We start from the raw sequence: 26,949 nt of genomic DNA on the forward strand, positions 1-26,949 counted from the left end.
AAAAAAAAAGTGCAGTTTCACCTATTGACTATTCGAGGTGTACGAGGGAATCCCTCCATCTTCACCAGGTCTTCCAGGTTTGTGGGCTCCAGCTCTATGAATGGCGCCCCGAGCTCTGAAGGTACTGCGTGGGTACCCCGTCCCCTCAGAGCACATACATCGGTGATGTCACTGGCTGCATCCTGTGTGAATATCTCCTAAATTGTACAGGTTTAGGAGATATTCCCTATACCTTACATGTAAGCTTATTATAGGCTTGCCTGAAGGGACAAGTTAAAAAGTAGACTTCCACTTTAAGTTTTTTTGTTTTTGTTAAAGCAGCTGTTTTTTGGGGGTTTTTTTTGTTTTTATGGTTCTCTTCTGCTTTTTGAGTTACAGCATAGAATTAGATCAGCGTCTAGAAATGTTTCTGTTGTAATAAAATGGGAAGTTTTGAGTAAGGCCCTTTTCACACACACATGGACCGTCTATCTGTTTTTCTTCCATCCGTCAACGGAAGACAATGCATTCCTATGGTCAAACAGATGACCATCCGTTAACATCCGTTAATCTCCGCTTCCGATTTTATCAGTTTTTAAAATTTTTTTATTTTATTTTTACATACAAGGCTACGTCGAGATCTGTAAAAAAGGGATATTAACTGACAATGTCCGTCAACGTCTGTTCCGTTAAGATCCGTTTTAAAGAAATCATTTTTTTTTTGTTTATCTGTGAACAATAGGAGGTACATTAGAAGTACATCCCCCAAGGAGAACCATGGCCAGAGATGTCTCCCAGGAGCAGCTCCCAGTCACAATCTGCTTTTTCTTGTGCTCCTTTCTGCACATATAGGCAAATATGACAAACCATGTCACGCTGTCCCAAACATTTTTGGAATCCATCAAACAAAGCGGATAGCACGGACAAGGACAAAGGAAGGACACAGCAAGGACAAGTCACTCACTGAAAACTGCAATGCAGCATGGGAGGAGCATTGCTTTCTGGGTAATGTCATCAAAGCCACAGAAACTGCTGTAAACGGATCGAAGCAGATGCAAAAACAGATGTAAATGGGTTAATTATGTTAATGTTAAGAGATGTAGACGGATGAAAACTGATGAAGCAACGGATATGGCTAAACTGATGGTGCCCGTGTGAATGAGGCCTAAGCGGCAAGTTTGTGGTTACTTATGTTGTTACTGAAAGCTGTTTCAGTAAGTTTGTATCAACATTTTGAAAAGGTGAACAACAGATGTCAGATGGGCAATTCTGCTGCTAGAGACAAATAGTCAGCAACAGGATCAGCAGAAAGCTACTTGTATATCCCTATAAAATCGCTCCTTCTGTAGCCAGATGTAGTGGGAGGTCGCTCTGCCGCTGGCGGGAATCCGGCTAAATCTCAAACTTTAGTGGTAGGAGTGACATCTTCCGTGCCTCAGCTACAGAGGCTACAATTTCCTAGGGACAAATGGGCAGCTTCTTTGCAAACTTGTCACTAGTGATTTTGACAAAATTAGCCAGTGGCAGAGTCGCCCATCTGACATTATTCTTTTTTGCCCCCTAACCTGACCTAAGCCACCCTCCCTTTCCACAGATGCATACTTATCTCAATCACATGGCCACAGTTCGCACCTGCACATTACAGCCCCATAGACTTTTAGGGTGGTGTCCTGATGTGGTAGATGATCGAGAAGGTTCCAAAGAAGTCTGCTTGGCTGTAATGCTGAGACAGGGCTAGGAAAGTGAAAACTTAAAGGAGTTGTAAACCCTCATTCTTTGTCACCTTAATGCATTCTATGCATTAGGGTGAAAAACCTTCTTCTCTGCTGCTGTCAATCAAATCCACTGACACAGGAGCTGGGGGCGGGGCCAAATCCTGCTGTCTGTGTCAATGGACGCAGCAGCAGGACTCAGGAGCACGCCCACACGGGTGCCCCCAGGGAAAGTGCTTCCTTTGCACAGAGGAGGTAAGTAAAACATGTTTGTTATTTTTATTTTATTTTTTTAAGCAAAGCTTTACAATAACTTTAAAGTACTGGATGTAAACAAATAGTGGAACCAAGGTCATTGGATCAAGGTAAGTGTGCACCTGTAGAAGGGAAGGTGGGAAAGGTAAGGTTAGTAAAGCTAAAAGCCATTGATGTAAAGAAGAATGTTGAGCAAATATCTGTTTACAAACCACTGTTGCCTTCCTTTGTTTAAAGTGATGCTAAAGGATTTTTTATTTTAAACAACAAACATGTTATACTTGGTTGCTCTGTGTAATGGTTTTGCACAGAGCAGCCCCAATCCCCCTCCTCTTGGTTCCCCCAGCTGGCACTTTTTGGCTCCTCCCCCCTGCTGAGGGGGGGGGGGGGGGGATTCTTGACATCTGATGTAATGGGGGTGGGGTGATCTGGACATCGTCTTATGGATGCAACCGGCCCTTTGAGGGCAACCATAATCCTGATGCGGTCCGTGATAAAATTGAGTTTGACACTCCTGCTCTAGTTTTAATTTAAGTACTAAAGAAGAGTTTTTTTTTTTTTTTTTTTTTAACACACTCGCACTATATTACAAAATAATGGCCAATATCAGTGTAGGAGTGACCCCTTAGATTGGTCCCCGGGCGTAGAGGTCACCACTTAGATTGGTCCCCGGGCGTAGAGGTCACCCCTTAGATTGGTCCCCGGGCGTAGAGGTCACCCCTTAGATTGGTCCCCGGGCGTAGAGGTCACCCCTTAGATTGGTCCCCGGGCGTAGAGGTCACCCCTTAGATTGGTCCCCGGGCGTAGAGGTCACCTCTTAGATTGGTCCCCGGGCGTAGAGGTCACCCCTTAGATTGGTCCCCGGGCGTAGAGGTCACCCCTTAGATTGGTCCCCGGGCGTAGAGGTCACCCCTTAGATTGGTCCCCGGGCGTAGAGGTCACCCCTTAGATTGGTCCCCGGGCGTAGAGGTCACCCCTTAGATTGGTCCCCGGGCGTAGAGGTCACCCCTTAGATTGGTCCCCGGGCGTAGAGGTCACCCCTTAGATTGGTCCCCGGGCGTAGAGGTCACCCCTTAGATTGGTCCCCGGGCGTAGAGGTCACCCCTTAGATTGGTCCCCGGGCGTAGAGGTCACCCCTTAGATTGGTCCCCGGGCGTAGAGGTCACCCCTTACATTGCTGGTCAGAGTAGGCTGAAACTAAATCCGCTACTGCAGAGTTTGGCAGTGTGGACAGTGGAAATGGTAAGTGCTTAGTGTCATCTTTTACAGGGGAGCTTTGTTGAGTAGGTTTTGTATAAGGAACTGGGTCACTTTAACACTTTTGTATTGGAAGCTAAGGTAATGCGCAGGGAGCTAATGCTCTAAATTATTTAGTTTGTTCTCCCCTCCTCTCTGTGACATAAGTTACACAGAGCCAAACAGGAGAAGCTTACATAATTTCCTCTGGCTCAAATTTGCTGTTAAATGGCACAGATATTTTGGTGAACAGCAGTGTTGTTTTTCTATGTTTGTGAAGTCGCTATATGTTACTTTAGGTTCTTGGTCAGTACATGACACAATCACTTTTCTTTTTCTGTAGAGTTTCCGTTAAAATGTGCAATTCTGTTTCCTTCCTACTGTACAGAAATAAAGGGAATTGTAACAATGGAACCTTGTATCGGGGCCAACTGGTCACTCATGGAATAGTGGGGTGTGCAGTATGAATCTGCTGGTCTTTGGAAGATGGCTTATATAGTAAACATCTACAGGATGTCCCAAAAGTCTGCATCCAATAACTAGATCGTATTTGAAAGTTTTTTAGTACAATAAATGCTCAAATTGACCTTTGCAACACCTTTGTGTATATGCTAAATATAAGAATGCTGAACATTTCTTAAAGTGGTTGTAAATCCTTACATATACCCAGTGAAGGGACTATCCTCAGGTAATGCACAGAAATAAAACGAATCCTCCTACATAAGTTGTATCTGCAGTCTTCTCTTCTCTACATCCGTTCAAGTGCTGAATTTATTAGCCTGTCTGAAGGTTCAGAAAAAAGGGGGTGGAGAGCTGAAGTTAGACTCTGCAGAGCTCAGTGAAGTGAACTGATTGAAAGGAAAAGGCAAGTTAAGATAGATTGCTGACTTCAGAAGACCCCCTCCCAAAAAAAAACAAAAAAAAAAAAAAAAAAAGGTCTAGTGGTATTACTTGGACTTTAAGTAAACCAGAGCAAGCATACAGGCAATGAAGTGATGACTCCTGACTTGTGATATTGTTCCAGATCAGTGACAAATGATTGACGCCATTGGATCACCTTGACAGCTACTTAACCATAGCCTGCATAACACCTCGGCATAGGTGTATGAATAACCTTCCCTTTTTTTTTTTTTTTTTTTTTTTTAGCATTATGAAATGTCTGAGGTTTTCCTTCCTGTGACCTGCCTTCTTCTAGTGAAAGTATGCCCTTTCTGGCTTTCTGTAGGAACATTAACATGTGTAGGCATCACCTAGTAACCCTGGTTTGGCTTGGTACTTTGTTACTGCTCACTAAGTACAGTATGTGGAATTTTGGCTGCATCTCAGGCATTCCTCTTCAGCAGAATATTATTTCCAGCAGGTCTGTGTGTGTAATGGGGGTGGGAAAGAGCAGCTGTGTGTATAATCTGGGTGGGACGAATGTTTGTAAAATATGTAAGTACAGTACAGTTAGACTGCAGTATAGAAGATCTAGACATGCCCCTACCTGATTGCTTGTATATGAATGTGTAGCTTGAGTGCACTCTATTCCAAACAAACGTTTATAAGGTTGAACCTTGTTGTTCTTGACGTTGTGACTTTACTTTACTTTCCCTAATCTGCTTTCTCTGTAGATGTGTTACATTGAACCTTGTATTTCAAGAGCACTGCCAACTGCCTCTATATAGCCCGGGACTCAACTTTATTTTTTCCTATTTAGGTAAAGTATATTGTGTGTACAATAATAAATCTTTTGAGACCTGACTTCATTGGGTTGCTAAAATGTATAGTGTATACTATATACAAAAGGTGGTGGTTGGTCTATAGACCAGGTTGTCAAATACTCCAGCATGTACAATTGAGACACTCCTACAACAGCCTTTCTAACCCGGAGGAGCCCTTTAAATAACTTTTCGGTCTCTGGGGACCCCTGCTAATAATTACTATATCTGTGGCTCACATTACATTAGCGTGGTGGTCACTGGAAAGAATGTTCACTTCATTGATAGTCAGTAGAAAGCATTCCCCTTACTGATGGCTAAAAAGGTCACTGGTGTCAGTGGGAACTTATCTGAGAGACAGAAATTGCTCGAGGAACCCCTAGGGTTCCATGGAACTCTGGTTGATAAAGGATGCTGTAGATTTGAATAATTATAAAATTCCTTTTTGACAATTTTGGGATGTGTAACTTGTTTTCCAAAGGAACAGTCGAGGTTTAAGGAGACACAAACTGTGATTGGAAGATGAATTCAGTGTTAAAGTATGACTAATAGCAAAACTTAACTTTGTTGTTGTTGTTATGGAGAGGTATTAGAACATCTGTCAGGTTTTTATTGCTGTCTCTGTCCCAGTTAGAGAGATTCATCCACTGTATTTGTCGTGTTTACTGATATTTATTGTTATTTATTACAGGTACTTGTATAGTGCTGCCAATTTACACAGCTCTTTACATATATATATTGCACATTCAGTCTCTGCCTTCAAGAGGATTATTTAGCCTAGGTTCACACTGCCGCAGGATTGAAATCATGCGAGTTTAGCTGAACTTGCACAATTTCATAAGTGCGTGTCAGTCCGACTTCGTGGGCGATTTCAGAGACATCTGTGCGGGTTCCTGCACAGAGAGACAGAAACTACTTTTGGGAATCGGTGCGGCGCTGCAAAGTCGGTTCCGCACTGATACAGACAGTGCCATTGTCAGCAATAGCTGTCGATTTGGCATGCGATTTGACTGTCAAATCGCATGCCAAATCGCCCCAATTTAGACAGGAGCCAATTAACCCACCAGCATGTCTATGGAGTGTGGGAGGAAACCAGAGTACCCGGAGGAAACCCGTACAAGCACAGGGAGAACATGCAAACTCCAGACTGGTAGTGTTGTGGTTGGGTTTAGAACCGACTGGTACGTAGCAGTGCTAGCCACTTAGTCACTGTGCTGCCTAAGTGTGAAAATGGAAGAAAATGTTGGATTGTCAACAGAACAGGAATAGAGATGAAATCTTCCAATGGAGACATTAGTTCTGGTGACTGCCTGGAAATCCCTCACTTTGGAGGAATTCCGTCTAACTGTTTTGGGACAGGAAATGAAAGTAAATCTCCCCAATGGGACACAGCAAATAAAGAAACACAGGGGTTGTAACCCTCTCTTACTATATCCAAAATTAAATAAAAAAAAATGTTGACTTTAGTTCTTCTTTAAAGGTTTAGCTCCAGACAAAAGAACTTGTGTGAGACTCTAGCAGCCTGCAAGTGGCCGCTTTCATGCATGTGATCCACTGCTACCTAAAATGTAAAATGGCAGTAAAACAGAGCACAGTAACCAGTTCTTACTTACAGTAGGAGACTGTCTATAATGTAGTACAGGGTTGACTTTTTGTTTGTTCTGTGACCAATCCCTCCGGTACATTGTATCGTCAGTATAGCTTTCATGGTTTCCTGGTTTGTGGTTTTCCCTCGCCACCATGCTGGGAGGGAATAGAACTTCAAACATTGATGGATTTTTGACAGTTACACTTATATAAATATCATACAATGTAGCTCTGCTTTTTATAGAAGGGAAGGTTTGTTTTTCTAATATTGCATTGTGTTTCTAAATTGCACCATCAGTTTAGTAATGAGAAGTGCTTAATGATGTGTTTTCTTTTGTTTTTTTATATCCTTTAGTATTGCATTAGATATATTCTTTTAATAGTATTGTGGTGCTTTTAGACATTTCAGAATATGACATGAACTTGCCTGGCTGTCAGTTGTGTACTCCCCTCTCCCTGGACACTCACATATTCTACTTGGACAATCTGAGAATCATGCTAAATAGTAAAGCACAACTGTCATTCGCTCAGCTCATTCCTGAGGCATCTGGTGGCTGATGCATGGCCAGCTATAAATGCAGGGCAATGTTTGTTCACAAGTAACAATGTATTCATTCCTGTAAGTGTAGCTGTATGTACATAAACAAACATTGCCCTGCAGATTCATAGCTGACCATTATGCATCAGCCGGGAGATGCCTCAGGAATGAATGAATGACAGCTGTGTTTTATTATTTGGCAAGATCCTTAGGTTGTCCAAGTAAAAAATGTCTAGGGAAGAGGTGTACACAACTGACAGCCAGGCACTTGCTCATCTTCCCTAGGCGCATACATGTCATAGTATACAAAGGCGGTTCCATGCCTAAAACTAATGAAAACACATAAAATGTAACTCGGTGAAGGTACTGCAGGTTATTAAAAAAAAAAAAAAAAAAAAAAAGCTCCCATTAACTACTTGCCACCCAAGCCAATTCTGCCACTTCTCTCCTGCATGTAAAAATTGTAAATTTTTTTTTTTTTGCTAGAAATTTACTCGAAACCCCATAGACCCTAGGGAATAAAATGGCGGTCGTTGAAATTTTTTATGTCGCACGGTATTTGCGCAGCAATTTTTCAAACGCGTTTTTTTTTTTTTTTTTGTATAATTGTGCAAGATGATTTTTTTTTTTTTTTTTTTCAAATAAAATATTTATTGAAGCCCTCAACAGGCGAAAACAGGTCACTACAGACATTATGTGAAACCAGGTATAACATCAGACAATGCATTGACATAAAGATCATAGAACGAATAAAATAGTGTAATGTAGATATTCTGAACAGCACCTCTATTAATAATGGCAAGATGATTTAATGCAAATATATTCATTGTTAGTAATATATAAAAAAAAAGGTAAAAAATGAATAGTGAGGTAGGATCCGAATTTGTCTCTTACCTATTTTGTCTTATTCAATAAAACAAAGAACAATTAGATGGAGAGGGGAAACATGAAGGGAAAGGAAAAGGGGGTGGGGGAGTGGGTCAGGGTTACATTCGCTCTGGACAACCAAGGAGAACAGGTTATGAAACTCATTCATGACATTATGTTCCAAAGAGGGCTGCACCCTCTCTAGAGAGGACAAACTGATTCCAAAGCCCACACGTTTTAAAGTATTTTTCTTGTTGATGTTGCGCGGTGAGAACCAGATCCTCCATTCTATTAATATTCTCCACTTTATGGAGCCAGTCAGCAGTAGTGCAAGATGATGTTTTACGCTGAGTAAATAGATCCCTAACATGTCTTGCTTTAAAATTGCGCACACTTGTGCAATGGAGCCGAACTTCAGTACTTAAAAATCTCCATAGGCCACGCTTTAAATTTTTTTTGCAGGTTACCAGTTTAGCGTTAGAGGAGGTCTAGTGCTAGAATTATTGCTCTCACTCTTAACGATCGCTGCGGTACCTCACCTGTGTGGTTTGAATGCCGTTTACATATGCTAGCGTGACCTACGTACGTATTTACTTCTGTGTGCGAGCACAAGGGTACAGGGGTGCTGTAAAAAAATTTATTTATTTTTTACACTTTCCCTTTTTTTTTTTTTTTTTTTATTGCTTTTATTCTTTTACAAGAAATGTAAATCTTCCTTGGAATAGGGCATGGCAGGTCCTCTTTACAGAGAGATCTTGGGTCTAAAAGTCCCCAGATCTCTCCCCTATGCTGGAAAGCCTGAGATAAAAAAAAAAATCAATCTGGGGCTTCCCAGCAAAAAAAAAAAAAAAAAAAAAAAAAGTCAGTGTTTACATCTGCCGGAAGTGACGTCATGACTTCCCTTCCAGGCCTCTGAGGGTCCCTGGCCAGCTGGTAAACCACCGCACGGGCGAGACCAGAGGATGGGGGGGCGGGGGACGTCCCCTCCTCTAGCAAATTGATTGCTTTTACAGGCTAAACAGCCACTATGATGGATTTTACATTGCAGGGAATCGCCTGCTGAAAAAAAAAGATAGTCCCTAAGTCCCCAATGTCATATGATGTCAACCCGGGGGAACTGGTTAAAGTAGTAGTAAACCGCCAAAAAAAAAAAAAAAAAATTGGGCCCCTGCAGGATAATCGCATAATGTACAAGTATGCATCGCATACTAGCACTTAATGAAATACTTACCTTACAAATAAACCCTCCAGTGGTGCACTGTCACAGCTCCCCGGTGCTTCTATCTTCATCTGGTTTTCCTTCCAGGTTCATGGGCTTTGTCTTTTTTTGGCTGGCCGAGCCACGATAACATCACTGGATGGCATGCCATCCATTAAGAGCGCAGTGCGCCAGTGAAATCACCGGCTGCTACTACCTTGTTTCCTGGAAAATGGGCCCTACCCTGAAAAATAAGACCTAGCGTGATTTTTGGGGTTGGCTGCAATATAAGCCCTACCCCGAAAATAGTTAAAGTCCTTGTAAAAACATGTAATCTGTTTTGTAAAAAGATTATACAATGTGCAGTGTGTAACTTTATTGTGGAAAATACCTTATTTACAGCACCGCTGGGCGCTCGCGTGACCCGCTGGAGATCTTGCTCGTGCTTGGAGTGGGGCTGACGTCAGAGGGGATCTCGGCCTATCCCTCTGCAATATTCGGAGCGTGGAAGAGCTGCCACGGGTCAAGTGAGCAGCTTAAGTGCCCAGCTGCTTTGTTAATAAGGTATTTTCCACAATAAAGTTACACAAGGAGACACCACTGCACATTATAATCTTTTTTACAGAACGGATTAAATCATTTTACAGACTTTTAACCAAGGTTTCGGGATTACAGCATTTCATAATGCTGACTCCTGAGCTGAGAGGGGGAGAAAAAACAGGGACACAGAAACTTAAAACAAAAATGTTTTTTTTTTTTTTTTTTTTTTTTTAATTCCAGGTTTTTTAGAACATAGAGAGGGGTAAATGACACGGCACAAGCACTGTGCTGTCTATCATGCTTTAAAGATTCAGGATATTTTTATTTTTTTGTCCAGAAGATGATGACAGGACTGTGTTTTGAAAAAATGTAGATTATTTTACATACCATAAATAAATAAGACATCCTCTGAAAATAAGCCCTAGTGTGTTTTTTTTTTTTTTTTTTTTTTGTAGCCAAAATTAATAAAACAACCAGTCTTATTTTCAGGGAGACACAGTAAATATCTCCTACAGCGCATGGTTAGGAGACATTTACTATACCTATAGCCTTAATTTAGGTTAACCCTTGGAGACTTTATTACCTAATGCTAAATTTGTGATAACAACCCCCAATAATAAAGATGTAAAAAGTACTATTTCCACTTTTTGCTGTGAAATCTGAAAAACAACCATGTGTTATGTGTTCACATTCACACAGCATACCAAAAAGATTTATACATAGGGCAGCAAGCTATTGTGAACAATTTCAAAGTATGGGAAAAAGTAAGGGAAAGTGTATTAGCAGATATTGTACCACCCAAAGCTGAGTGCTTTAAAAGATGAGTTCACCTTGTCACAAAAAAAATGAAAAGGCGAACTTAAAGTGTTTGTTAACCCCCCCAAAAAAAAAATTACAGATCCTGGTCCCTTAAAACAGATTAAACAGCACAGTGCTTGTGCTGTGCTAAACCTCCCTGAACCTACCACTTCCTGCATTCCCCTCTCTGCGCTGACCATGAAGAGTGGTCAGTGTACGTCCCTCCGTCATCCGCTGCCCTGTTCTCAGCTCTCCTCTTATCCCTCTCTCCCCCTCACCCCCTCCTCCCTGCCTGTCAGCTCCATGTCTATGTATCCACCCCCTCACCCCCCCAAACCCCACCACTATTAGTACAAATAAGAGTTTACAAAATGACAATGCCAGCCCCTCTAATATAGTTAGACATAGCACACTGTATAAGTATTTTGTAAAAAACGAGCGTTGTAAATACAGTTTTAGCACGATCTTCAGACCGGTCACGTCACTCGCGGCTGGTCTCTAGGGCTACTGCAGGAGGGGCTGAGCGGCCATGTGATATCCCCAGCTGACGTCAGAGGGAGATCTCGGCCTCTCCTGCAGAAGCCATATATCGGATGTATACAGTGGCCACGAGTCATGTGACCAGCCTGAAGATCACCCTAAATAGGTATTTACAACATTCGTTTTTTTAAAAAGACCTAAAGCAGGGGTGCCCAACCTTTTGAGGAGCGAAGGCCACTTTAGCAACTTGGTAACCCGTCGCGGGCCACAATGAGCATAAAGGGCGGATGGCAAGTCTGTGTCTACTCTGTATATGTAGACACGGACACTGCCCGCTTCTGTTTTTTTTTTTTTTTCTTTAAGCATATCAGATTGGAGATAGGCGGGTGTAAATGGACACAAGTCCATTTACATCTGCCGCTCTATAGACATGAATGGAGAGCTAGTTTGAGTCCACCTGAAAAACAGACAGGTGGACCCGATCGGACCGATCGTGTGAAAGAGGCTTAAGGCTGCTTGCACACTGATGCACTTCGGTTTACCTGCGCCTTAACTGACCTCAATCATTACTTCTTCCTCAGGATTCCGGCAGCTGGCTGCTGCTGTCCCCCAGACAGTAATGGCTGGTGGCTGCTGCTGGCTGTCCTCCAGGGCTGGTACTGCCAGTGGGTACTGCTGACAGGTGCTGGTGGGAACTGCTGACTGGTACTGATGGTGGGCACTGGTACTGATGGTGGGCACTGGTACTGATGGTGGGCACTGGTACTGATGGTGGGCACTGGTACTGATGGTGGGCACTGGTACTGATGGTGGGCACTGGTACTGATGGTGGGCACTGGTACTGATGGTGGGAACTGGTACTGCTGGCTGGTACTGGTACTCATGGCGTGTACTGCTGGCTACTGGTACTGATGGCGGGTACTGCTGGCTACTGGTACTGATGGCGGGTACTGCTGGCTACTGGTACTGATGGCGGGTACTGCTGGCTACTGGTACTGATGGCGGGTACTGCTGGCTACTGGTACTGATGGCGGGTACTGCTGGCTACTGGTACTGATGGCGGGTACTGCTGGCTACTGGTACTGATGGCGGGTACTGCTGGCTACTGGTACTGATGGCGGGTACTGCTGGCTACTGGTACTGATGGCGGGTACTGCTGGCTACTGGTACTGATGGCGGGTACTGCTGGTTACTGGTACTGATGGTGGGTACTGCTGGGTACTGGTACTGATACTGGTCCTGCTGGCTGGTACTGATACTGGTCCTGCTGGCTGGTACTGATGGCTGCTGTCCTAGATCGCGTGTTCCCGTGTCCCGACCCGCCACCCCAAGCATCAGTGTGACAGAAGCATGCGGCTGCAGTAGAGAGCAGGGCCGATGCTTCCTGTCACAGGCGGAGTACATTTGGTATCACTCCGCCTGTGAAGGAGCCTACGCTATACAGGAAGCATCGTCTCTGCTTCCTCTAGCGGCGGCTCTGTTCTTCGCGCTGATGCTCGGAGATGGCGTGTCGGGAACCTGCGATTTGGGCTTGCTGACCTGCCATCTCAGCAAGACGTGGCGAGCCACATCAGAGGGTGCCATCGGTTAGGCACCCCTGACTTAGTGTGCTATGCCAGGTTCTAAAAGAGGGGGGCTGGCAGTGATTTGCACATGTGGGTTAACAAACCCTTTAAACACAAACACTCTCTTCGCTTCCCCGGTCCTTGCTGCACTAGCTGTTGTAAATGATATCTCCAGACCCCCACACCAGCCAGTATAATGGACAACACAGTTAAAACGTCACCATGCTGCCCTGGAGGCTGCTTACAATGGCCATCAATCATTGGTTAGCGTGGCCACATGACTGTGCTGACCAATGACAACCTTTTCTTACTCCTGGGATGCCATCCTGGAAAAAGTCTTGGGAAGCCAATAAATCAGTCCTTTATTTTTCCGTTCAACCAGAAGGTTGAATGGAGAAAAAATTACCCAATTCCGCCATCCACACACACACACACAGTGTGGATGGAGGAATCCTCCTTGCTGAGCCTTTTGTATACTAAAAGCAGGGAGACTTCCTCACCATCAAAATACACTCGTCAGGGTTGCTGACTATAGCTGGCAACACTGATCGATTGGGAAAAAGCTGACAGGGTGTTTGTACAGAAGTCGATCGATTTCCTGGTGAACAGCTGCTTACCTTTTTATTTGCTTAAGTTATGCTATGTGAATGGAAATGTATGACAAAGAAAATGTTCTCCCAGTTTGGCTGCAAAAATGTAAATACAATTTTAAACCCTCACAAATGCATTCCACCCTTCCTGTCGGTGCCTGCTTTTATTTCATCAGCTCAGGCTTTATCACACCTACTTTGATGAAACCGACACATTCATAGCAGCAACTTAGTGCTGTAGAGAATCAACATGGCTCATCAGACGTGCGTTGTTTGGTGATCTGCATTAAATAGCCTAACCTGGCTACATGTTACATACAGATCTGGACTCTGGTGAGAATAGCTCATAAGGCTAGTGCCCCCCCCCCCCCCATTTACATTTATGTAGAGTCTTCCCCACAAATATCAGGGTGCATGAGCCTCTGATGGACTCCCCTTCCATTGACCACTCAGAACAAAGCATTGAGGCAGCTATCAAATAGTTTCCTCTATATTTACAGAGAAACTGAAGGGACTGATTCTTGGCTTCTGAAGTTACACACATAGTTATGTTTTGACTTGTGACATTAGCTATTACTGGGGAGACACAATACAGAAACACTTTAAGTAGACCAATCTTTACAAATGACACATTATATTGATCAATAGGGCATATGTCACTATAACCAAGTCACTGTTTTACGATTTGGAAGAACTAAAATTTTAGTGTTTTTTTTTTTTTTTTTTTTTTTTGGGGGGACATTTTCCTCATTTTTTTTTTCCTTTAATTTTGAGATACCGGTACAAGAAAGGGGGGGGGGGGTGGTAGTCACCAGGAAAGGAACAGCAATAAAAAACTGTTGCTTCTAACTCTTCACCTCTCTACTACAAATGTATTTTTTCTTCGCATTGTTAATATTAGTTGCTCTGAGCTTCATTATGTCACTTAAGGGTGCATTCACACACCCACGCATGGATACCTGCGATAAACTGTAAAAGGCAGCCTCATTGAAAGTAGTAGGAGACATGTAATCTCTCATGCAGTGGTCACATGCAAGTGATCGGCCCTGGACACAGGTAGGTCGGTGTATGATCACTGCATGGGTGATTACATGCAAGAGGTGACAGCATCCTATTGCTTTTTAATGGGGCTGCCTCTCGCAGCTAATTTCAGGAACTCCCCCTGCAGTTCTCACATTGGAGGCAGGGTGCATTTGCAGGTGTAAATACTTCCTAAAAGTTCAGATGGGTACAAAATAAAAAAACAGTCCATAGCAATGTTGCAGCTGGATTTCAATTAAGTTGGTCTGAATGTGTCTTAAGCAGGCCATACACGGTCTAATTTCGAACAAATTTTCTTTTCAAAATCAGAATGTTCTTTTTTTTGTGATCCGATGATGCCACCATTGATTTTCGAAATTCGGCCAACCAAGCGTTCAATTTCACCGCATGTTGAATTTTCGTGGCCGGGTATCTTCTTTTCTCTTCGTAAATTTTCTTTTCTTATTACATTTCTCGCACGATTCTCCCATCATTGATTAGAAAATCGTTTGTTTTTCTAAAAATTTCTAACATGTCCGATTCCTCAAATTTGATTTCCGCACGAAAATCGGCCGTTGCTGCAGCCCACTAATGGTGTTAAATTCATACGATTTTCAAAAGAAAATTCTTACGAAATTCGAACCGTGTATGGCTGACATTAGGCCAGCCGTTGACGGAGCAAATTTCATTCCTGCAACACAGTGATTATTGCTAGCTATAATCACAGGTAAAACCCTGCATGCTGATTGTACCCAAGTTGATCGATCAACTTGGTACATTCAGCCTGCCCATACAGTTAGAACCTGGGCCGGTTCAGCAGGAATTTAAACTGGGTGGCCTGCCTAAGCCATGCAGAAGAAGCCTTGTATTTTTATCACTGAATACAAGACTTGACCCAAACGAATAGTAAAGCTGGAATTCCACTTTATATGACAGTCTCTCACTTCCAGGTGCATTTTGGGTATTAGACATCGTTAGAGAGCTATTGTTTTCACTCAATAAGCCTTATCTTTACAGCAGTCAGTAGGAAGCAAAGCATCATTTTTAATGAGCAAATACGGCTGTTCTATGTACAAATGTTTAAATACATTACCAACTTTACATAAAAAAACACAAGAATATTTACACACATTGTCCCTTTTTCACATATACATCTTAAAGACATTCAAAAGACAATAGGTCCTGTTTAAACTTTCTTTCCTTGTTCAACAAAGACTATGGACTTTGTTCTCAAGGGAGAAGTAACCTCACAGTACAGTCATGGTGTACGTTGATGAAAAACACTTTATGGTTCTATGCAGATCTGTTTTTAATTCCTCAGTCTGCAGTATGACATAATGCATAGGCTTAAGCCGGTTACAACACTACAGTTTTTTTTTTTTTTTTTTTTGGGTTGCACGAAAAAAAAACTGTCAGCTCTGGACGGAGCCGCTGTACTAACCATGCAAGGTTAGTCCAGCGATCTCCCCACTGAGCTGTTGTGTTTTGACAGGGGAACGGCCTCCCTGCCGGAACACTCCAATCAGCGATCTCAGGCAATGGCAGTAGGTCAGCTGCTGGTTTTCCAGCATGCATGTCCGACAGACTGACATACACATGGGCAGAATGTCGGAAGTTTTTTTTTTTTTTTGAACCGACAAATGTCTGCCTATGTGTACGGGGGGGGGGGGGGGGGGGGGCTTTACTGTCCTGTATAGTACCCCCTCCCAACAGACGTTCTAACATTTCCCCATTATTCAAAACAAAATCTAAAAAAAAACAGAAGAAAAATTGTTGCAGGATATATACTTAGGCAGGGAGATGTGATGAGATTAAGTCAAATACAGAGCTCCCTAATTTAGAAATCTCTATATTTAAACAGGAAAATACTGTATGGAAAAATACACTTTAAAATGTGGAGGTTGTATAGAAAAAAAAAAGTGACTAGTGCAATAATGACTCAAAAAGTTAAAGCCAATAAAGTTACACCATATACTCCGTAGGTTGTTAGGGATTCCTTGAGCAATCAGCAACTTCTACCTCTCAGAAGAGTAGCCACTGATATCAGTGATCTTTTTAGATCTTTGTATTTGACATTAGTTATACATTTAGATTCACTCAATATCCAACATATACTTATGTATTTTTAAGTTAATATGGATATTAATTTTTGTGTGGATTCATCCCTGAACATTTTTTTTTCTATTTTTTTTTTTTTTTTTTTTTAGGTTTTGAAAGTGCCAAGTAACCAGTCACCATGGTGCAGAAATACCAGTCACCCGTCCGGGTGTATAAATACAGCTTTGAAATGATTATGGCTGTAAGTATTTGAAAAATGTGTTGTTTCTTTTCTTTTATTAAAATGGGTTGTCTTCTGATCAATACAGTACCCTGTAGAAGCACTTGGCACTCACAAATATATGAAAAAAGAAAAAGAGTTTCCGCGCAAAGGACTAAGTATCAGCTTAAGGGTTGGAACTGATTGCTGGAACTGTTACCTCTACCGGTTACTACCACTTGGTGGAGTAAATGAAAAGTGAAAGGAAAACTAAGTAGATATGGCGCTGTTCTTGTTAATAAATAATTTCCTGATAACAGATATTTTTTGGAGGATTACCAAGAAATACTAGTAGACCCACTTCCACTACCAATTAGTGGGAAAAACCATTGGGAAGAAAGGAAGATGGATACAATTGAAGCTGTGAGTATGTTCTATTAATAAAACCCCAATTGGATATGAAATAAAAAAATTATAAAATATCTGCTAAACCAGTTTATATGATGATTCTGGTGTATTAAAATATGTGTATGTGACAAAACATGAAAGTGGTGTTTGAATGTGATTAAATAATTTACATGCTAAAAAAACCTTAATCCATTATACCATAAATGCAATCTGAACCGATTGATAGGTGAAAAGATTATTTAAAACTGGATAGATCCCCCAGCATAAGAAATTTACCATAAATGCCTATACTGTCACAATAGTGCAAAAATATGTAAATCAACATGCTATAAATAAATCACCTGTTAAACTTATATTCTATTGGTTAAATTAATAATCCAAAACTCATTCGAGATAGATAAAGTGCTTTTGTTCCAATAAAAAGTAAAAAACAATAGTCCAAAACATTTAAGATGAATAAAGTGCTCTTGTGCCAGTGAAGCAATCCGTTTGTTTAATCTAATTATCTTCTCAGTGAGTGATCACACCGTGCGTGCCTTATTTGTGCTCCTACTGCGGCTGCACTCACCAGATCTTTCTTCCCCTCCTGGGGTCTAAGGCGTCCACAGTATGTGCTACTGTGTAGCAATATAGGGTTTAGAATCGTCCTTATTGTTGGTAGTGAGGAAATTCCATCATATGTTGAACATCATGAAAAGAGAGAGGGAGCCCTATAGCGTAATACTGTACCAATTGTTTATTAAACAAAAACGTGAAAAGGTACTCACATTCAGTAGAGATAACATAAGCATTTGTTGCTGACACCAGCGCCTGTAGCCGGAAATGATGCAAGGACGTATGCTGACTCCGCCCTATGTGTTTCGTCTCTCTGACGTCATCTGGAGATTATTATTTATTTATTAATAGAACATACAGCTTCAATTGTATCCATCTTCCTTTCTTCCCAATGTTTTTTTCCCACTAATTGGTAGTGGAAGTGGGTCTACTAGTATTTCTTGGTAATCCTCCAAAAAATATCTGTTATCAGGAAATTATTAACAAGAACAGCGCCATATCTACTTTGTTTTCCTTTCACTCACAAATATATGCCATGCCTTGCACTATAAAGATTTTCAAGCTGACTCCCCTAACAGTTAAAGTGTGTGTACACCCAAATAAACTTCAGAGCAGAGCATTGCAACCTCCTTTAGATCTTTGAGTTCAACAGCACAAAAACTGGTTGTCACACACCGCAACAATAATTCAGAATTGTTGGATTGTAGAGGAATTATACGTTTAGAAAGGATCATGCTAGGAAAAGTGGCTTTAAGGTCCCTGTTATTTAATTCATCTACACATGGTACAGTTCCATCACATTAAAGGATTATTATAACCAAAGCTTGTTTGGCTGGGCTTTTTCCTGTGGATCGCAGGAGTGCAATCCGTTTTGCACTCCTGTGAACCGTTTTCAGCAGAGAGCGGGCTGAAGTCCGCTCTCTGCTGACGTTGCGCATTTCATTTCAGGCGCTGCGTTATCCTGACAATGGAAGTTTGGATCTGCCAGGTGCCTGGAATGATAACCGTCTCAGTGAGCTGCTGAGAGCCTAAGACGGCCCACTCCGCCCCTCCACAGCCCAGCACCCCATAGTGCAGAGGGAGAAGAGCAGAAAGCTGTGACTCAGTCTACAGCTCTCTGATCACGGAGCTCTGAAAACCAAGTGGTCGGCGGTGTTCGATTGCTCGGTTTTCAGTGCAGAGCCAACAGGGGGCAGATGCAGCATCGGACCCATGCTACATCCACCTAGGTAAGTATGATGGGGGGGGTGAAGAAACCCATTCTTCTCTCTTAATTTCACTGACCATCAGAATTCACCTGGTCTGTCCTGGAAGTGCTGACCGACAAAAGAGGGAACAGCAGGGATTTCAAATCCTCGGACTACTGGAATGATTGCGGGGATGCTAACAGCTTGGTGGGGAGGGTGTCCTGTGTTAGTTCACCTTCACATCTCTGTAAAGATGAACAAACACTTTACCGCTGAAGTTTAGCTAAAATACTTTTTACCCTACAGCTTTAGTTACATTACTTGTCTGTAATAACGTTTGTCCATTGATATGCAGGCTGCTGTATTCTGTTCAAATCTTCACTGCAGGGCTGCCCTGTCCTCTTCCTGCTGTGTCTGGAGCTGTGGAGGTTAACAGCTTCAGGTCCCCGCTGATCGTGTTATAGGCAGTGTAATCTGTGAAGGAACTTCTCTTAATGAAGGAGAGGACAGGAAGAGGGGGTTTGTCCCAGACAGATCCTTTTTAGTGCAGCTGACCATGGAGACCCGTATATTTCTACAGAATTCAGCAGCCTGAGTATTGTGAGACCTACTTCATTACCGGTAAGCAGGGCCGGGACAAGGAGTGGGCAGGAGGGGCAGCTGCCCTGGGCACTGTGGTATCATGTGAGGTGCAGAGGCACCATAAAGAATGAAATTGTGTTGGGATAGGGAATTTGGGGGGCGGCAGGAAGTAAGAATTGTTCTAGGAGGGGAAATTTGGGGAGGTGTGCTAGGAGTGGTGATTTGCCGGCGATTTGTGTTGAGAGAAGGGAAGAGGATTTGTGCTAGTAGGGGGGATTAGGGGTTTTGTGCTAGAAAAGGTAATACGGTAGTTGGAATATTTTTTTGGGAGGGGAATTTGTGCTAGAAGTGGAAATTTGAGGGGAGGGCATTTGTGCTAGAATTGAGGATTCGGAATGGGGAATTTGTGCTGGGAGGGGGTATTTGGAGTTAGGGGATTTGTGCTTAGAGGGGAAACAAGAGGAGTAGAGCATTTGTGCAAGAAAGTGATCTTTTTTTTGGGGGGGGGATTGTGCTGGGAGCATATGTGGAATGAGAGAATTTGAGCTGGGGGGATTTGGGGGGGGTTGTGCTGGGAGGGGGAATTCAGCAGGGAGTGAATTTGTACTGGGAGGAGGGGGACTTTATGCTTGGGGGGTAGTCGTGCCAATTAATGGTCTTTTTTTTTTTTCTGGAGAGGGGGGATTTTTGCTGAAACATAATGCTCATACATCTTGGGGGGGAGGGGTTACAGTTTGGCATGTTCGCCCTGGGCTCTAGGTGACCTAGTGCCGGGAGGTAATGCAACTGAAGCTGTAGAGAAAAAAATGTTAAACTTCAGCTTTAAAGTGATTGTCTTGTGTTTTTTTTTTTTTTTTTTCTATAAAAATAAGAAACATGTTATACTTGCCTATAGCAGCCTGGATCCTCCTCTTCTCGGGTCCCTCTTCTGTGCCCCCACAGCAAGCAGCTTGATATAGGGGCACCCGAGCTGAGTCACAGCTTCGTGTTTCCATTCAGACACAAAGCCGCAGCCTGCCCCCCTCTCTCCTGATTGGCTAACTGACTTTGATTGACAAAGTGGCCCCGCTGCTGTGTCTCAGCCAATCAGGAGGGAGAGTCTCAGCCGGCCGAAGCACTCATGGACATCGCTGGACAGAGATGGGGCTCAGGTAAGTATGAGGGGGGCTGCTACACACAGAAGGCTTTTTATCTTACTGCATAGAATGCAATGAGATAAAAAACCTTCTGACTTTACAACCCCCTTAAAGCCAAACTGAAGGCACATATAAAAGATACACATTAATACACTATTAAAGTGATTGTAAAGTTTTTTTCTTAACTAACAAACATGTTATACTTACCTGCCCAGATTCTCCTTTTCTGGGGTCCCCCAGCGGCGCTCCTGCCTCCTCCTCCTCATTATCAGATTTGCCCCCTTGGAGAAGCGCTTTCCCTGGGGGAACCCGTGCGGGCGTGCTCCTGAGTCCTGCTGCTGCATCAACTCTGCCCCGCCCCCGACTCCTGTGTCGCTGGATTTGATTGACAGCAGCGAGAGCCAATGGCTCCCGCTGCTATCAATCTTTCCAATGAGGACCCAAGACTGCTGTGCTTGTCCCCAATGCTGGAACAATCAAGTTCAGGTAAGTAAAAGGGGGGCTTTGGGAGGCTGCTGCAGTACAGGAGGTTTTTCACCTTAATGCATAGAATGCATTAAGGTTGAAAAACCTAGAGACTTGACAACTCCTTTAAAGGTTGTTGGGGTTTATGTTTTTAATCAAACCTTGTAAGTACCTGAATTCGACTAGCTACTTCAGTCCCTGTACAGTACAGACTGGTTGGGGAGGAGGATCCAATTGGTTGTGCTTGAGCTCACCAGTCATCACATGCTTTTTGACGGACAACTTTTCTGCAGCTTAAAAAAAATAAGGTCTCCTGCGCCATCAAACAGGGCTGTTTGGTGTGGCAGAGCTGTGTTAATCTCAGAACTGGATGGAGACATCCAAATCCTTTTTGCAGGTATAATGGATCCCATTTACAGTATATAATTCAAACTTTACATTTAGCTTCTTGCCTGGAGTTTAGCTTTAATGCTTTTTGTGATGTTTGAATACCAGATGGAATTTCCCTTAATTCAGTGCTTATGTGATGAACTTTGCTAGCTGTGAACGTATCTATGTTCTAGCTGCTCTTTTCACAGGGAAATATGGTTATTAAAGGACTATGCCTAAGCGTGTCTATTAATATAAACTCTTGTGTGGGCATGCCTAATTCCTACTGTTCTTTTCTGTGATGAGGATTTTCGTAACTCCTATAGCTGAGTTATTTCTGTCCTGGCTGAAAATATTACAGGCCTTTAGGGTCTTCGCCCAAGATCCTCGCGCTTTGATGTCATATAAATCCTTGATGCAGCCAGGAAAGTAGATTTACAAAGATTTTCAGTTGGTTTTCAGGCTGCAAGGCTTTTTGCTGTAATGATTTGCCATGTAATCTCTTCAGCTTTGGTGATGCAAATTTCATCTATGTTCAGTTTTTGGACGTCTGAGTTATTTTTTAGCCTTCTTTATGGGAAGTGATCTAGTTTTCTGGATGTTGAAGTACAATATCGTTTAATTCTCGTGTTTTCTATGACCTACAAATTTCTGCAGCTAAAAAAAATATGAATTGCCATCTGATATTATATTTATAGAAAGTGCTTTCTTTTTTATAATAATCCTAAGAATGTAACTAATTCATCCAATACAAAAAATTTGGAGCAATGGTTAGGATATAGCCCTGAAGATTTAATCCATGGAAGAATATATGAAACATTTCAGGACTGTTGGGCCTCATTCACACAGGTGGACCTATTAATACAGCTGTGCTTCGGTGTGTGCAGGCAGTTCAATTCATGTCTATTGGGACACAATGGCTGCACGGACACAGCCGCTGGCCCCCATTTGGCAGCTGTGTGGGTGCGTGTCCTGAACGCAGACAGTGTGTATGCGGGGTCACGCACCCACATGGCTGTCAAATTGGGACCAGCAGCTGTGTTTGTGCAGCCACTGTGTCCAAATACAAATTTTAATTTTATTTATTTCAGGTACTTATATAGCGCTGTCAATTTACGCAGCGCTTTACATATACATTGTACATTCACATCAGTCCCTACCCTCAAGGAGCTTACAATCTAAGGTCCCTAACTTACATTCATACATATATACCAGGGCCAATTTAGACAGGATCTGATTAACCTACCAGCATGTCTTTGGAGTGTGGGAGGAAACCGGAGTACCTGGAGGAAACCCACGCACAGGGAGAACATGCAAACTCCAGGCAGATGGTGTCCTGGTCGGAATTCGAACCAGTGACCCTTTTTTCTACTAGGTGAAAGTGCTAACCACTATGGGGCTGCCTGCACACGGATGCAGAGAACACCTGTGCATCCCATGCGGGACAACGCAGGTGTACGGATAGGTACACTTATGTGAATAATGCCTCAGAGCATACACTTTGCATTGTTATTACATTGCTGATGTTAGAAAATGAAATAGTTATATCTGACAATCCAATATAAGCTTACTAGAAAAAACTCCTTTTATTTTGTGAGTCTGTCTGCTAGCCCTCTTTCCACAATTTTCTGGATTCCCTACATGCTTTGCAGCATCTCCTCTGCTGTTTAATTTTGATTTGCAAGAACTATTGTGTGTATTGGGCTCACTATACTATATTGGATGAACTTTTTTTGTTGTTGTGGTAGTGCGCTGTGTCTTTTACTTAAAGCTGGACTCTAGGTATGGGCTTTATTGCAAACTTACATTGGTCAGTGCCTCTACAGAGATATCCGCAATCCTGCACAGATGGTCGCTGTACTGCCTACGTACCACAGGGGGTCACTGGCTCGGCACTGTCACCATTCTATAAAGTCCTGTTTTTTTTCAGTGAATAGACATTCTCTGATTGGAAGAAGTGGAGATTTTTTATGTCACCGCCCCTCCTCCTCGCCTCGTCCAATTGGAGAAAACTTTGACAAAAATACCTTGGATTGACTTCCAATGAATACAGTATTCACTGGGGAAGATGCTCAGCACAGGACCCAGGAGATCGCTGCTATCACTGGATGTAGTGCCGACTACCACATTTTCTGCTTCCCGAGCAGCCAAGCATTATAAGCTAATGTCCAGGTTTACTTTCACTTTAAATAGTTTGTTCATACCAAGCCTCAGCTACAAACAGTATACAGTACTGTGTTTCGGGTGTGAGACAAGACCTTCCTGTTTCACACCTGGAACAAAATAGCATTGGGCTGAGTGGCACTCAGCCATCCATAGCCACCTTTGTAATCTGTAAGAGCCTATTCACACTGAGCCACGGGCAGCATTAGCGCTAAAGCGCCACTCGATTTAGCTGCACTTTATCATCGTTTTAGCGGCGCTGTTCGCTTTTAACCCCTGCTAGCAGCCGAAGGATCTCTCACTTGCTGTTGAGTCTGGAGACTGAAAGTGTCTCTGTCTCCAGGATAGTAAACCTACACTAACTGATCGCTGGCATCCCAGTGGGGTCCTCCTTAAAGCAGTTGTAAACTGCAGGAGGTTTTTTCCCCTCACTTGCAAGGCAAAGGCATAATGTGCTAGTATGCATCGCATACTAGCACATTATGTGAAACTTACCTGAAAATGAAGCCTTCCAGCGATGCGATGTCATCGCTGGAGACCGCTTCCATCTTCATCCGTCTTGCTTCCGCATGTGTGCAGGAGTCAGTCACGACACAGGTCTCTGAAGGAACGTTTAGGAGATATTTACATTACCTATAAGTAGGTAAAAGCCAAAGATGGAAGTTTACTTCCTCTTTAATAAAGTGGTCTTGAAGAGGAACTGCAGTCTGCTCACATAATTTGTAATAAAAACATCTTTGCCATTCTGAAGTTTCCCTCCAACCACTATTATTTTATATATACTGTGATTCTGTACTTGCCAAATATGTTGCAGAAATCTCCCTCCACTAAGTCTGGCTGCAGCCATTTTAACTGTGGGCAGCTGAAGCTGCTGCCTGTTCACTTCCTGGATTTACACAGAGGCACACCTCCAGCCCTGCAGCTTTCATTGGCCTTATGACTCATCCTCCCTCCCTTCCAGGCAAACTTTCACGAGAGAGAGCGCTGTGCATGATGTCATAAGCCTAGGCTAATCAGATAAGAAAGTGACTGTATAAGCTATTTACTGGCAGATAAAAAAATGTTTTACGATCCAAACAACAAGGGCAGAAGATTTAATAGATGGAAAGTTGAAAAAATTACTGAAGGTCCACTTTAAAGTCTAATTTTTTTGTGTTTAAAAATAACAAACATGTTAGGCCTCATGTACATTGCTGCTGGTAAAACGGACGTTCAGAGGCAGTTGGATGCTTTTTTCAGCTGCCCCTGAACTCATCCAATGTTATCTTATGTGTACATGTACACAGGTTCATTTACTGTCGTTTTTAGGCAGTTGCCTTTAGAGGCTTTTCTTTGAAGGCAAAAAAATGAGTTCAGACGCTGAAATTTCCGACACAAAATGGCGCTAAACGCGGTACCGGGTAGCCGCGCTTCGTTTATAGGCGTTTTTCATTTTTGGCTTTTTTGAAAAAAATAATAATAATTTTTTTTCAAACACTTCTAAATGAAAACACCGCTAAACACGGCAAAACGACAGACGGTTTAAACGTGGGTTTTTATCTGTCAAATTAAATCATTCAGGAGAGGTTGTAAAAATGTCCCGTGTACATTAAGCCTTATACTTGCCTGCTCTGTGCAGTGGTTTTGCACAAAGCAGCCCAGATCCTCCTCTTATTGAGTCTCCTCTTATCAGTGATGTCACCGGTGCATGCGCGATGAAGGAGCGACATACCCGTGCCATTCCTTCAGAGCCCTGTACTGTGAGCAGCTGCTCCCACGTGCATGCGGTTTACTACCACTTTAATCGTTTGAGACCCCCCGTGCTTTTTCAACATCAGTGTTCTTCATTTACGGGTTACATCTGCTTTGAAGCTGAACTCCGGGATAAGCAAATATACTGCCTGTGTCACATGTATTTTCCTTGAATCTTGGAGTGCTTTGTGTATTTATTTCCAGATCTGCGCAGTAATTCGGTGTCCAAATTTGCCTCTGTGCAGGAGCTTCCTGTAATGATCGATGTTGTTCTCCCTCCTTGTGCAGGGTGTCTGGTCCTGTCTCCACCCCCCTCCTGTAGTTTTCTGCAGGCAGCCTGTAGTGGGTGGGGTTTGCTGTGCTGCTCCCGCAGTTCTGCTCTTTGGACAGCACAGAGATCATGTCACTGAACCTTTGTATAATATCTGGATTTGTAAAGGCATTTGTTGCACACATAATAAATGTATATCCTTTGTGCCTATTGAGAAATAGATGAACTTTCGTGCCTGGAGTTGAGCTTTAAGAAATATGTACTGTGAATGAATTGTCATTGCTAGACCTGTCTGCAGTATGACCAGCTGTACAGTTGTGACAAATGATCTTGCGTGCTAGCTGTAGGAATTCCTTAAAACTGCATTCCTAAATGATTCTAATTTAACACAGCATTGATATGTGTGCAGTGGTGACTGGAAAGTATTTGCAGTCTGGAAATGCTTGTGGGTGGTTCCGGAAGTGGAATGTGGGAGGCCAGCTTTATCTTTGCAAGACTGTGCTGAACAGCATGTTCCGAAAACACTTGTGTGCTTCCTGAGAGCAGGAACATAAAGATCTCCTTTACAATGGTCAGAATCGCACGAAACCGCTGCTAATCCAAATACTCAGTGTGACCCAGGCGGGGCTATAGATCTTTCTGTAGAAATTATTTCTGTTGCTGATTATTTTTCAAACGATAGTCAAATCCTCTACATATTTATTATTATTATTATTATTATATAACGTGCTAGCATGTAGTGGATGTTAGCGCATTATGGTACTTGCCTGTCAAACGAAGCCCTTCAGCGATGTGCTGATCATGGGCACTTCTGTTTTCACCTGGTCTTCCCTCCGGGTTTGCTCTTTCCAGCTGCTTGAATGGCCAGGGCAAAATTAACCACTTCAGGTCCAGAAAGTTTTACCCCCTTCCTGACCAGGCCATTTTTTGTGATACTGCACTGCGTTGGTTTAACTGACAATTGTGCAGTCATGCGACACGGTACCCAAATACAATTTCTGTCCTCCCCCCCCCCCCCCCCCCCCATAAATAGAGCTTTCTTTTGGTGGGATTTGATCATCTCTGCGGTTTTAAAGCGGTTGTATACCCGCTGAAATTTTTTTTTTTTTTTACCCCTGTAAAGCAAAAGGCATAATGAGCTAGTATGCACCGCATACTAGCTCATTATGAAATACTTACCTTAGATCGAGGCGTCAGTATCTTACCTGGTCCACGCCGAGGGAGCTGTCATGTTGCCTCGGCGTGTCTTCCGGGTATCGCGGTTCCAGCGCTGTGAGTGGCTGGAGCCGCGATGTCGTCACTCCCGTGCATGCGCGCGGGAGATTTCTTACCCGGGCCTTCAGCCGAGAATCCCCTGTGCGCATGCGCCGCTGCAGTCAGCGGCTCATAGCAAGGGGAATATCTCCTAAACCGTACAGGTTTAGGAGATATTTTTTTTACCTACAGGTGAGCCTTATTACTTTCTGCTATAAAATGCATCCAATAAAAAAATGTAAACAAATCTAATTTCTTTATCAATTTAGGCCAATATGTATTCTGCTACATGTTTTTAGTTAAAAAAAATCCCAATAAGTGTATATTGATTGGTTTGCGCAAAATTTTATAGCGTCTATAAACTATGGGATAGATTTATTGGACATGTTTTGTTTGTTTTTTTTTTTTTGTTTTTTTTTTTTTAAATAGTTTTTAACTAATAATAGCGGCTATCAGCGTTTTTTTTGTTTTTTTTCCGGGACTGCGACATTGCGCGGACAAATCTG

General features: G+C 42.8%; 1 protein-coding gene across 8 annotated transcripts in view; it reads left to right on the plus strand.

Moving 5' to 3' along the window:
* The window catches only part of SEC14L1 (SEC14 like lipid binding 1), an 89,582-nt gene that overhangs the window by 8,783 nt on the left and 53,850 nt on the right, over positions 1 to 26,949 (plus strand). For 6 of the 8 annotated variants that reach the window (XM_073606223.1, XM_073606227.1, XM_073606226.1 and 3 more), the window contains exons 2-3: positions 4,796 to 4,881; positions 16,273 to 16,364. In XM_073606223.1, the coding sequence (XP_073462324.1) occupies positions 16,302 to 16,364 (63 nt within the window). In that variant the 5' untranslated portion in view covers positions 4,796 to 4,881; positions 16,273 to 16,301. Of the gene's footprint in view, positions 1 to 4,795; positions 4,882 to 9,481; positions 9,637 to 16,272; positions 16,365 to 26,949 lie in introns of those variants that run through there. The other 2 variants (XM_073606225.1, XM_073606224.1) reach the window with 2 other exon arrangements.

This window comes from Aquarana catesbeiana, linkage group LG12, assembly GCF_042186555.1.
Source record: "Aquarana catesbeiana isolate 2022-GZ linkage group LG12, ASM4218655v1, whole genome shotgun sequence".
NCBI lineage: Eukaryota > Metazoa > Chordata > Amphibia > Anura > Ranidae > Aquarana > Aquarana catesbeiana.